This window comes from Triturus cristatus, chromosome 4_1 (genome assembly GCF_964204655.1).
Source record: "Triturus cristatus chromosome 4_1, aTriCri1.1, whole genome shotgun sequence".
Classification (NCBI taxonomy): Eukaryota; Metazoa; Chordata; class Amphibia; order Caudata; family Salamandridae; genus Triturus; species Triturus cristatus.
Genome location: NC_140585.1, coordinates 182,256,517 through 182,270,728, shown reverse-complemented (window position 1 = coordinate 182,270,728; position 14,212 = coordinate 182,256,517). Strand labels below are relative to the sequence as shown.

Genomic DNA, 14,212 nt, shown 5'->3' with positions numbered 1-14,212 from the left:
CACAGTAATACAGTGACTCACCACAAATGGACTCCACACATGATATATATCAAAAATAATACTTTATATAGGTTTATCAGGCTTAGCACAAGACCAAATAACGTTTAAGCAGGCCACAATACTTATTTTCAAAGAGTTCTTGATTTTAGCGTATTTTTGTGCGTTGTCCCTCTTCGTACACGTCGTACGCCGTAGACACAGGCTTTGGGATGGGTCGTACACGCGCTGCAGGCGCTTCAGGTGAAGCGTACGGCCTACGGCGCGAACGGGCACAGTACCTTGATGCTTGGTGAGTTCGTCACGGACACTTCATTGGCAGCAGGCGTACAGTATGGTGCAAAGTCCTCCGGGTGGCGCGTACTACAGTACGGGAGACCTTGGGCGTGCGCGGCTCAGAGGACGGGGCGAAAGTACGCTCTGTACTGCCAGACGTTCGGGTACGTGACGTACCGGGATCGCTGATCTTCACTTGGACTGCTGAGACAGGCGAACAGTACGCTTCGGACGGGAGACGTACGCGACCACCACACGTACTACGGCCTTTCCCAAAGCAGGGTAGAGGCGCGTACAGTGATAGTATGGTCCGTAGGGGGTGCGAGCTGGTACGGTGATGTCCTTCAATTACGGTGCGAGCGACGGCTCGTAGGGGCAATAACTCGCGTTGCTTGGGCTGGTAGTACCTTCCTTCGCGGTGCGAGCTACGGCTCGTAGAGGGGCCAAAGACGCGTTGTTCGTGGCGGACAGCGGGATATCAGCTCACAGGGAGTACGCCGCGATCAGCGAGGCATACACACGTGAAGATGTGAGGAAAACGGTCCATTTTCCAAGGCGATTCAACGGCGGTGAAGTCCACTGTTCCTGGGACTTCGTTTAGGGGGCAAGCTCACTCAAAAGCCCTTGGAGATCTTCAGCACAAGTCAGATAAAAGTCTCTTTAGTCTTTGTTCCTCTTCTTCAGCAGCAAGGCAACCACTGCAGGCCAATCCCCCAGGTCAGGGACAGTACTCCTCCACGCAGCTTTCCCGGTTCCTCCTCGTCGGACAGAGGTTTCTTCTTGGCAGGACAGGATCTAATTTCTTGGGAGCAGGGCTCCTACATTTATACAGCGATTCTTTTGTTCTGCCTGGCCAGGGGGGCCCTTGCCTAGTCCAGTCCGATTTCTGTGCACTTTGTTTTCGCGAGGCAGGCTGCTTCCTTCAGGGTGCAGGGCAGAGCCATCAGATGCTCCACAGGGGGCGAAGCCAGCATTGTGGTGGCAGAGCACAATCCTATTCAGAGTCCAGGTGTACTCCTCCCACCCATCTATCTGTCAATCTTCCTATTCACCACCAGGCTACCTAGCCCTGCCCATCTGGGTTTCCCCAGCCCTGTCACTCACACAAGCCAGACAGCAGATACACATCACACAGAGGCGGGCTGAAATGGTTAGGCAAGCAAAGGCCAACTTTCTAAAAGTGGCATTTGCAAACGCAGAATATTAAAATAAACCTTACTAAAAGATGTACCTTATTATTCCGAGTTCAGGCATACTAAACTCGATTTTCTACCATGTTCCCTGGGCATGTTAGGATCATAGGAGGTAACAATCTTAACAGCCCATTCTGGCCTATGAGAACAGGGTAGCCTTACAATAGTGAAAAACGAAAATGGCTGTAATTCACTATTAGGACATGCCACACACACAGGGCTTGTCCTACCTTATGCTTACAATGCACCGTGCCCTTGGGCCTACCATAGGGGTGACTAATATGAAGTTAAGGGAAGGTTTAGGGACTGGCAAGTGTGTGCACTTGCGCAGTCAGCAGGACAGTACCAGACTGCACGCAGGTTCTGCAATGGCAGGCCTAAGACATATTTTACAAGGCCGCTTCTGTGGGTGGCACAACCAGTGCTGCAAGCCCACCAGCGGCATTTGTATTTACATGCCCTGGCACTCCTGGTGCACTTTACTGGGGTCTGATAGTAAACCAAATAAGCCAATCATGGAATCCAACCAACATATCCATTTTACATAGGGAGCACTTGCACTGTGGCACTGGTTGGCAGTGGCACAGTGCTCTGAGCGGCCAACACCATAAAAACACATGAGGCACAGCGACAAAAAGTGGAAGGGAGACTCATGCCAAGGTGCCAGGTCTAACATATATATGTTGTGTATGTGTTGTAATGTATATGTAGGTTACGTATACCTTCTGTTTTGTTGCATGTAACATACAACAAGCCGAAAGTAACTGTCACCATACACCACATATGAGAAGTGACAAAGAAGATTTCTGTCCACTCTGGTGATAACGGGGATACTGTGTGTCATGGTCCGGGGACGGCAGGATGGGAAGGAATTGGACAATGGCATCCGACATGGATTCCGAAGTGAGACCCGGAAAAAAAGTGAGTTTGCAGCTCTTTTTCTACCTTTCCACTGATTCACTCATGGCGGTGTCCCTACCATGAACTGCTCAGCATAAAGGCTGATCGTAATCTGGGTGGTGGGAAGCTTGGCAGCACGGCCTCCAAGACCAGCATCTGGCTCTCCCACCATCGATGCAGTAGCAGGAGTTTCATCATCGATCTTGTAGCCGATTACTTGTCAGGATCGTAATCAAGCAGCCTGACTGCCAAGACAGGAGGCAGGGAAACCGCTAAAAAGGCAATGGGGTCCCATTCCGTATAATCAGGCCCTAAGATTTCTCTGGCTAACTGACTACTTAGGGACTTGTATTTATTTCTACATGCACACTCAAACATCTGTCAGTCTTTGAAAATATTGATTCCAGGGTCAACAGTGCCTGACTTAAAAGATGATAAGTGAACAATTTGATAAATGCCAGGGTTACTTCTCCATTTTCTCCATTTTAAGATTCACAAAGAATCCCATAGGCCACCCAATAATTCTACAGCAGCCAAGGTGTCATAGTTGTGAAAAAGGTATGATGAAGCCTTTTCACAAAATGGACACTCAAGAGCAGGAAAATAATGCGTACCAATGTTCATATCACTAAGGGAAATATTATTCTATAAGCATCTTTTACTTACCCTCCTAAAATATGGATATAGTCCATGTGCAGTCCCATCATGTTCTTTATAGGAACAGGGTGGGAAACTAGTTGCAATCAATCAATCAGGTTGTGGGGTGCATCTCCGGATCAGCCAAAAAGCCAGGCCTTGACGCTCTTCCTGAAGGTGTGCAGGGTAGGGGAGCGTCTGATGTTGACTGGGAGCTGGTTCCAGGCCTTGGCCATGACGTAGGAGAAGGCTCTTCCATCCCATTAATGTACAAGAGTCAGGCTTATAATTTACTTTAGCAAGATGCTCCATACAGAATCAGTGATGAAGTTGCACCTAACCCAACATTTGTGATCTCTTCAATTCCATTTTGGCAGAAATGATGTATTTGTAAGTGCAATTCCTTTCAGTATGAATCTCTTAATTGGGATTCGAAATTTACATATGTAAAGTGATTTTGTCTTTCCCAAAAGGGTTTGCTGAGATTCTGCTTCAAATACTCTCAGTAGCGGCTGCTACCAGATGGGTGTGGCGAGGAACGGCTGCTACCAGATGGGTGTGGTGAGGAACGGCTGCTACCAGATGGGTGTGGTGAGGCGGGGGAGATAATTAATAAAAGAAAAAAATATACTCACCTTAGAACTTACGGCTGGTTGCCGCCGCCTCTCCTTCATCCTCTTTATTTCTGCAGTTGGCCGGCAGCTAGTAGCACCTGGGACACAGGATCCCCTGAGCCAATCACAACGCTGAAATGCAGCGTTGTGATTGGTCTGAGCGCCATGGATCGGCACTCAGACTGGAACAGGGAGCCTGTGCATGTTCCTGACCAGGCTGTGTGTTGCACCCTGGTAGGAACATGCAAAGTGCACATGAACTGTTTGGTCATCCCGAGAGGGCCAGCCAAATAGTCAATGTGCACTTTGGAGTGCAAACCACTCCTCCTCTGCTCTGGCCACCCCTACCCGCCCCACACAGGCGACTGTCTGCATGCAATTGGAAAAATAAAATGACAATAACATTATTTTCTTGTCATTTTAATTTTCCTTTTGCACAGTGGGGCAATGCTCCTCCACCTTAGCAAAGGAGCCACCACTGAATACTCTCCTACACAGACCAAGGACTTAACCAAAGATGGTTGTTATTTATTAACTTTCTCATTGAGGGGCCGATTACGATGTCGTGCAGAAATCCTCCTCCCGACACTCGGAATCTCCTAGACTGTGTCAGAACAATCTGACCCACCGATTACCAATGTTTAAGGTCGGTTTGAGGTTGGTTTGCAAACTGCACAGTCTTTTCAAATCGGTTCCAACCGGCAGTCAGAGAATGCGTGGCAGTCGAATGCGCATTGTAAAGCTCTATGTACTGCATCCAACAGCCTTTCCAAGTCGGCCTGTGTGACAACAAAAAAGCTGTCGGAAGGTGACATTTAGGGAACCTAGCAGGGCCCACCTTCATCCTGCAGCTTCCAGTTGGGAGCTGCCCCCTAAAAAACCCTGCACTGTGTGGCAGGCACCATGGGGGGCCTGCAACAAGGTGCAGAGCTTTCCGCACACCCCCAGTTCCCCATAGGAGCCTGTGTTGTCAGGCGGAACACAGGCTCCTATAGGAGTCAATGGAAATCTGACCAAACAGTGTTAGATCACATCGTAATTGGTCGGGAGGAACGCCGACCGCGAGTCAGTCAGTCCGATACCAAGTCGTGTCGGGAGGAGGAAACTCCGACCGACATCGTAATGATGCCCTTAGTTGTGCATCAGAAATGAATGACAATGTACCGATTCCATTTTTGATGTGAATTTTAATTCTTGCAAATCTCACTATGTATTATGCACAATGTATCTGACTGTCAGTACGCTCTTTCTCCCACAAGCCTAAAACTGTGTCCATATAGAAGTATAGAAACAACATCAGTGCTTGACTGAGCACCACTTCAGTGAAGATATAAGAAGTCTGTCAGAATTTGTGTCATGTTAAAATAGTGTTTACTTCATTAAACTAAAATGAAGAAGTGCAGAAGGATACGTGCAAAATAAAGTAATGCACCAAGACACCTTTTGGTAATTGGGCGCTTTAAAAAACTCCTAACATAACATAACATAACATAATGTGGTGGATTACGTTGTTAGTATATGAGTCCCTCAACAAACCACTAAATAGATAAATATGCGGATCCTTGAATTCTTCAATAAATAGGTGAATGCTGGAATGCTTCAATTAATTCATATTATGGGTAGCACTAACCATATATCAACTGTAAACTTTTGTCAAATTTAGAAAGGTTACAGTTCTAAAAGATTGTAAAGCTAGTTATAATTTGGCTCATGGAGAATACTTGAAAAGACAAGGGTTTTGCTGGGATTTTTTTCTGAAATACTTGCAATCTGTAGAGTAAAAAACTTTAGGACTGATTTAGATTTTAGTGGATGGATACTCAGTCACAAAAATGATGGATATCCTGTACGCCATATTACAATTGCATGTATGCATTCTTCCGGTCTCTAATGTTTCAATTGATAATTGTGTATTTTCCTAATTAGGATACAACTTCACCTCTCATTTCTCTCTCAATTTTTTTAGAAAGGTTCCTTTTTCAGAGCCAATGCAAATGGGCAACTGGACCCTGGTGACAGAATTCATTCTCTCAGGACTCACAGATGACCCAGCACTTCAAGTTCCCCTCTTTGTAGTCTTCTTCTTCATCTACAGTATAACTGTCATAGGCAACGTAGGGATGATGGCTTTGATCATGATGTCGCCTCAGCTTCACACACCCATGTACCTCCTGCTCTTCAATTTGTCCTTTGTCGACATCTGTTATTCATCAGTCACAACCCCAAATATGCTTGCAAACATTTTAGCAGAGAGAAAGACAATTTCATTTGGAGATTGCCTAATGCAGTTGTTTCTAGGATATACCACTGGAGGTGCAGAAGTGTTTCTTGTGGCATTGATGGCCTATGATCGCTACACTGCAATCTGCAATCCATTGCTGTATTCAGTCATCATGAACACCAAAGTCTGTACTTATCTTCTTGTTTCTATGTATACATTTGCCATCCTCTATGCACTGACACAAACCATATTCTCTTTCCCTCGGCCCTTTTTCAAATCAAATATAATCACACATTTCCTCTGTGAAGCTCCTGCAGTCTTGAAGATCACTTGTGCTGATGCCTCTCTGAATGAGGCAGTGCCAATTTCTTTGGCCGGTTGCCTCATAATGATAAGCCTCATCATCATCCTTATCTCGTACACTTACATTGTGTCTGCCATTCTGAAGATAAACTCCCAAGAAGGGAGATGGAAAACCTTCAGCACTTGCTCCTCCCACTTCGTCTGTGTTATCATCATGTTTAGCACGCTTGTCTTTATGTATGGCCAACCTAACTCAAGCCACTCAATGGCCCAGGACAGAGTGGCATCAGTGTTTTATTTTATAATAATTCCTATGTTGAATCCACTCATTTATAGCTTAAGAAACAGAGAGGTCAAAGAGGCACTTAGAAAAGTGACAACGAGAATATGATTTCAAATAGAGTACAAAAGTAATTGTGAAAGTCATCAGAACCACAACCACTCATGCATATATAATATAATATGCTATTTTGTTAAATGTCATTGTAAAATCACTTGTAGTCTGACCTCTTGCTGTATTACATCTTGCAATAAATGCAGCAGAGTTCCCTTAACAACAAACAGGTATAGTGTCTCAAGTAGCATACATTCACACACAGTTGGCATCAATTAGCAATTTGACTGCTGTTGAAGATACATTTTGGTATGTCTAGTCACTTGTGAGAGACATTTCATTAATGCTGGACAACTAATGTTTTAAAATGTTGAATCTTTTGAACACTATGGGCCACATGCATCAACGAGAAAACTGGTCGCAAACGGGCAGATTAGCAGAATCTGCCCCTTTGCGACCGGTATTTTCGCATTTGGGATGCATCATCCCAAATGCAAAAATCGCAATTTAAGGAATCTCTAAATAGCGATTCCTTAAATTGCGATTGCATTTAAGGAATCCCACATTGAGATTCCTTAAATACAATGCATTAAAGTTAAAATATTAGCGATTTCGCTAATAGGGGGAGCAAATTACCATGAAGTTGAACTTCATGGTAATTTGCAAAAACTTTGAAAAATGCACTTTTGTGCATTTTTCAAAGTGTCATGTTGCGCACACACATGCCCTTAGAGCATGTGTGTGTGCAACATATGTGCACAGATCAATTTCAGGGGTGCAATAGGGTGTCATTTTGACACCCTTGCACCCTTGAAATTGCATGAGCAATTTGCAAGTACCTACTGGTACTCGCAATTTGCTCATGCAATCTCCAAATCATTACTATGGGCCTAGAGGCCCATAGGAATGATTGGGATGGCATTCCTTAATTGCGACTCGCAATTTGCAAGTCGCAATTAAGGAGTTTGTAGGAATCGCTATTTTTATAGTGATTCCTACATGCATAGGCTTTTGCAATTCCTTAATTGTGATTCCTTAAAAATCGCAATTAAGGAATTGCAAAAGTCTTTGTTGATGCATGTGCCAGTATGTCACTTCACTAACTTATCAAAGTGTTTATCATCATTAATAAATGTTCATGTTCAGTATTATAGCCTACACATTCTCCAGATAGTTATCTATGTCTTGTATTGTACTGGGTACTATATAGTGGTTTAGGCTGTTGTGTTTAGGGGGATTAAAATAAGTCTGTTTTGGGTATATTTATATATATATTTAGATGTCACTGTGTGTACTGTTTATCGATATCTATTCCTAATTTCACAGTTGTTTTTGTTCATCTACCACTCATTGATTTAATTTTGTGTTTAACCTGCATAGACTTTCTTCTACTTTGACTTGCCCTTGGCCTCTACACAGCACATTCAATTCTTCTTAGATGTTTAAGGAATTGTTTGAAATTGCTGAGAAAAGGGACTGTTAGACATGGGGGTCTCTAGTTAGCAATGGTTTGCATCTTTGTCCAAGAGGGGGCCCTTCATTCCAAGTCATGATAACAGAGTTACACTCCTAAAATAACCCCTGCTCACCCTCTTGGTAGCTTGTCACGAGCAGTCAGGCTTATCTTAGAGGCAGTGCGTAAAGCATTTGCAGATAACCAACCGTAATACAGTGAAAGCACTACAAAAGGACACCACACCAGTTTAGAAAAATATCTAATATTTTTATATATCCAAAACAAGACCAAAAACAATAAAAGTCCACCATACAGTTCTCAGAAATCTTCAATAATCAACATTGAGTTGAAATACAGTTCCTTGAAGCCGATAGCTCCATCTGGGGCTATCACGTCATAGTGAACAACAAATCCAAACAGTTCTGGCTGACCGCGGCGTCGCGGGCCAGCAACAATGTCAGGAAGACCTGCAAAACAATACCTTTAGAAATGCAGGACGTCGATGACCTCTTGATGAGCCCTGAAGAGCCGACATTGGTTCTGGAGGTCGGTGTGGGCGTCATCGGACCCTTGAAGGCACACGCGTTGCAGAACGAACTCCTCATGGTTGAAGTCAGGAGCACCGGCAGGCACTGGGGCTGCGGTGCGAGTGCAGTGGTGGGTCTTGTGGTACCCTAAGGTCGCGGTGCAAGCCACGGCTCGGTGACGGTCATCTAGCAGTATCGGTGAGACCAGGGATGCTGTGCGAAGTGATGCAGTGCTCGTCGCAGTGCTGGCAGGTCACTGTGCAAGCAGCAGTGTCACTGTTGCTGAAGCGCTGTTGTCGGCTGACTAACTGGAGTCGAAGGCGCCGGTGTCAGTGTGCCTTTGGTGCAGGATGAGGTGCAGGATGAGGTGCAGGATGAGGAAAGTGCATCGTGTAACTTAAGAGCATTGCCCTTGATGGTTGAAGGGCACTGGTCTTAAGTTACACAACACGGTGCAAGCAGTGGTGTCGATGTCAGCGTGGAGCAGCTGTGTCAGGGATACCAGGGGTGGCGTATACCCAGAGCCCTGCCTGATCCAGCACTAACTGGCCTTGACCGTGAGACCTGCTTTCTGCAGAGCCTTCAACACTTCCAAGAGGTGCTGCAAAGTTCTTACCAGCTGAAACTGAACACTGCAATGTCATCCAGGTAGGCAGCACTGACATCCTCCAGTCCAGCAAACACCTGGTTGACCAACCTTTGAATGGTGGCAGGGGCATTCTTCAATCCAAAGGGCATCACCCGGAATTGGTAATGCCTCTCTGGGGTTGAGTATGCTGACCTCTCCTTAGCCCGACCAGTTAAGGCAATCTGCCAGTACCTTGACGTTTAATCAAACGTGTTAAGGTGCTTGGCAGCTCCCAACTGATCAATAAGCTCATCAGCTCTGGGGATTTGGTGCGCGTCAATCTTGGTGACGGCATTGAACACACGGTAGTCCACACAGAATGGCTGTTCTAGAGTGGCACCGCGTGAAGCAGCCTTTTGGACCATGACCACTGGGCTGGCCCAAGGACTGTTGGAAGGCTCTATCATCTCTAACGCCAACATCTTAGAGAAGTCCTCTTTGATGCTGGCCGTGACCAGTCAACCTGTAAATCTTGTGTTTTATAGGAGGGCTGTAACCAGTGTCCACATCATGGGTACACCAGTGAGTAACACCTGGGGTCAAAGAGAACAGCGTGGCAAACTGTCCCAACAACTGGTTAAAGTCACCTTGCTGCTTGGGGTTCAGTGTAGGGGAGAGGATCACACCTTCCACTGACCCATGGTGCTCCTTGGAAGACAGGAGGTAAGGGAGAGGTTCACTCTCCTTTCCACCCCATCATCTGTTGTCAAGAGCATGCTTACTTCAGACCTCTCAAAGTGAGGCTTGAGGTGGTTCACGTGGAGGACCCTCAAAGGGTTCCTGGGAATCCGCAAATTCACCTGATAGGTGACATCACTTTTGCACTCCACCACCTCAAAAGTCCCAGTCCACTTGTCCTGTAAGGCACAAGGTTCCACTGGGGCCATAAGCTACACTTTCTAGCCAGGATGAAACTCTACCAGAGTGGCATTCTGGTTGTACCAGTGTTTCATCTCCTCCTGGCTTGCTTCCAGGTTCACCTGAGCGAGTTTCCTGAAGCAGGCAGTTTGGTTCCGGAAGACCAGCATGTAGGTAAATATATCCTGGGGAGTTTTCCTGGGAGTTGCCTCCCAGCCTTCCTAGACCAAACTAAGAGGTCCTCTCACAGGGTGCCCACACAGAAGCTCAAAGGGAATGTAAAGAGAAGGCATGACAAGAGGAGGTCCCATGCCTCATGGGTTCTGTTAGACCCTTGATCATGCCCTTCAAGGTTAGGTTGATTCTCTCCACCAAACTGTTACCTTGTGGGTGGTAAGGAGTGGTGAACTTGTAGGTTTTACCACACTCCTTCCACAGGGATGTAATATACACACGGGAAAAGATCCCCATTAACGCCTGGCCCACCACTGGCGCCGTCGTTGTCCTGATAGGGATTGCCTTCAGGTACCGGGTGGCATGGTCCACCAAGACCAGGATGTACCTGTTGCCCCTGGCTGTCTTGGGATCCAGTGGCCCCACAATGTCCATCTCAACCCTTTCAAAAGGGGTTCCAACAACTGGAAAAAGTTGGAGAGGAGCTTTACCCTTCCTCCCATGCAAGACCTGCACTGTCCATCTAACTGCCTTCGCATTTGAGGCCAAAAGAAGTGGGTGAAAAGCCGGTGAAAAGTCTTCTTCCACCCCAGATATCCTGCCAAAGGTATGCCATGAGCCAAACCCATTTAAGCGCTGGTGTGCCAACCTGACAGAGGCTCAGCGACCTTAGGCTTGCTGTACAGGAGACCATTCTCCCACTAGATCCAGTGTGATCCAGACTGATCACCAGCTGCCTGGTTTGCAGGCTGCTGCCACAAACCCTCCAGAGAAGGGCACTCTTTCTGCTCCTGGCAGAATTCTTCCCTGGTGGGACCACCTTCATGCTGCCAATGGGTCATCTTGAATTGATCCCCCAGTTAAGCTCCCTGCACCCCTGTAGGTATTGGGGCGTCCCTCTCAAGATCAAGCTCCTCCCAGACCGTGAGAACCTCAAGGGGGGTTTTCCTGTACCCCCTGACCTTTCTCTTGGCAGGAACCTGGCACTGTTTCAGGCTACAGGTCTTTCTGATCACCCTTTCTGGCCGCCATTGACCGGTTATGCATGCCCACTCTGACAACCTAAGCATCTCCAAGTACGACCTGAGCTCAACATCCTTCCACAAGGACTTCTTGAGGTCGTTCTCTAGCAGACAATCTACAGGCATGGTAGTGCTAACAACCACCCTCAATGGACCTGAGACCCCCCCCCTTTCAAAGGGAAGCTGTGCCACCATATAATGTCGCTCTGAGTTGTCCACTGCAACTACTTGGTCCTCAGAGACCAGGTGACACCGGACTGAGGTCATACTGGCTCCAGTATCTCTGAGAGTCTCTACCCTTTTCCCATTGATGGTCAGCCAGGTGCTCTATTTCTTAGTGTTAGCTGGCATCTGTGCTCCCCTGAGAACATCTCACTGTCCTCTAGTGAGACAAGGGTCATTTCTGCAGGATCCCCACCCTCCTGTGGGCACCCCTCCTCCCCATGCGCTACACTAGCCAACACCTTGGTCTACCCAATGGTACGTGGCTGGTCCCTCTTGGGGTACTTGGGATCCCCCCTTATGTGACCCACCTGCTTACAGGCAAAGGACATCCTGGGTCCGGTCTCTGCAGGCTTTCCGAAAGAGACCCCTTGTTTCTTATCCCCTGGGGGATGGGAACCTTTACCCTGGGTATTAGTTTGAGGCCCTTTAGAGAACTCATGTTCTTCACCCTTGCCCCCCCTCCACCTTTCCACTGGGGACACTGCCCACCTTTGTCTGAGTCTCCCCAAACAATTTTGGGGACCCTGGTACTCACCCAGTGGTCTGCCTCCATAGCAAGCTTCCTGGGGTCAGTCAGCTTATTATCAACAAAGTGCTGGTACAGCTCTGCAAAACATAGACTAGACAAGTGCTCCCATGCAATTAAATTGTAGAGCCCCTGAAAATCTGTCACATTATTGACCTTCACCCAGCCATCCAATGACTTGCAGAAATAATCCACACATTACAACCAAGTGTTGGCATCAGTTTTCTTACTGGACCTAAAGTGATCCCTGTACTTTTCAGGAGTGAGAACATACCTTGTGAAAAGTGCCTTCTTTATTTCAGCATAGGTGAGGTTACACCCCTTACACAAAGCCAGTAAAGAATCCCTTGCTTCTTCTGGGAAAACAGGCCACAATCCTGCCCCCCAATTCTTCTCAGGGACCCCATTCATGTGTATGGATGCCTCATAACCATGAAACCACCTGTGGATGTCATCCCCCTTCTTGCATCCCTTACTACATTCTTGGGGATGGGCACAATTCTATCTGACTGCACTGATTAGTTGCTGCCACTATCTGAGCTGGGCCTACTCCTTAGCTCCAGCTCCTAAAGACTACATTTATGATCTAAGATCATCTTCCTATCCTCCATGGCTATTTGTTTGTCTTCCCTTTCATTCTCCATCCTGAGTTTTTCCAACTCAAACTTCCTTGCTCTGCTCCCTGGCCTGAAGGGTTTCCCCCTCCCAAAAGCACATAAATCCTAGGAATAGGCATCTCCACCTCCCCACTGAGATTGCAAGACTGCTCACTGGCATGTCTGGCTGCTACCCAGATCCTCAGCACCTTTTGTAGCCCCTGATTCCTGGTGAGGCCTCTGACTTGGACCTTTAGGTTGTTTTCAAATTGCCTTCAACTTCTTTCATGTTGTAGAATTCCAACCTATCCTCCCCAAAGGCAACTTCCAAGGATGCAACAGATGATTCTCTTGATTCAGGCATTGTGAAGTTGCAAGTTCAAGTTCTCGATAACTGGCTAGATCAAAAATAGGCCAAAAAGAAAGAGAACCAGTATGTGATACGTAATGGTCTGCGATATGGTAGTAGTGCACAACAATCACTGTAAGTTAAGTGCAAATACAAGTCCTATCCCACCGCTGCCACCAATGTTAGAAATGGGGTCTCTAGTTGGAAATGGTTTGCACCTTTTGCCAAGTACGGGCTCTTCTTCCTAGTCAGGGTAAGGGAGTTACACTCCTAAAATAACCCCTGATCACCCGCTTGGTAGCTTGGCATAAACAGTCGGAGTGAAGCAGTGCTCGTTGCGGTGCTGGCAGGGCACGGTGCAAGCATCAGCATTGTCATTGCTGAAGCGATGTTGATGGCTGACGAAATGGAGTCAATGGCGTAGGTGGACCAGGGCTGCAGTGGAGGATAGGCAAGGCATTGTGTAACTTACAAGTGGTGCCCTCGAACCATGGTGCAAGCAGCAGCGTTGATGTCGGTGTGGAATGTTGTTGGGGATACCAGGATGACGGAGTGAAGCAAGGTGGTACGGAGTGTAGTACCCACAGGTCGCGGTGCAAGCAGCGGCACAGTAGCAGCATCAGGTGCTGTTGTTGTTGGGACCAGGGTTGCAGTGCATAGTGTGGTGGTGACCTCTGCAGTGCTTTATTGACACAAAGTCAGCAGCAGCGTCATTGACGGTGTAAGGTTGTTTTACTTCAGTTGCAGCACAAAACACACAGTCCCCAGTGCTGGTAACAGATGAACTTGGGGGCATATCAACAAGGCGGCGATAATTTTTTATTGCAGCTTTAGCAGCCATAAAGCGGCGATAATTTTACCGCCTTATCAACAAGGCGACGCTAAACCCCTGTTAGCATTACTTTTTGGCCGATAGCGACCAAAACCAGCGATAAGTATTGCTAATGACATGCAAGGTAGGCGTTCCTGACTGAAATCTCACGAAAAAAGTCGCTAACACAGCTGCTCCTTATTAACAAGGTTATCTCCAAAATGCTTAGCTACAAAAAAAACACGTTAACTCCCGCTAACTCCAGTTTTTAACACCTGATAAAAACCTGACTTAAACTGGAGATAATTGGGTGTATATAAGGGAGAGTTGGCCTGAGCCTTCCCAGAACAGCCACAGAAGCCATGGAGATAGTCATCATGCAGCTTAGAGTCCCACCAATGCAGCAGCAACAACAACAACCACCGCCAATGCTACCACCACCAGGACCACCACCACCCATGCAGCGATGAACAAGGCAGCGCTCACTGTGCAGACGTGTCAACCTCACAGACTTAAGGCCAGAGGAAGTCATAGCCCACTACAGGCTCAAAAGGACATCCATCCAG

The 14,212-nt window shown here is 46.9% G+C and overlaps 1 protein-coding gene across 1 annotated transcript; it reads left to right on the top strand.

Annotated features, from left to right (window-relative positions):
• The first annotated feature begins 5,604 nt into the window (after positions 1-5,604).
• Positions 5,605-13,918, top strand: LOC146853883 (olfactory receptor 8U9-like). The gene is made up of 2 exons (XM_085650955.1): positions 5,605-6,513; positions 13,838-13,918. The coding sequence occupies exons 1-2, from the start codon at positions 5,605-5,607 to the stop codon at positions 13,916-13,918; spliced, it is 990 nt and encodes a 329-aa protein (XP_085507081.1).
• Positions 13,919-14,212: the final 294 nt, after the last annotated feature.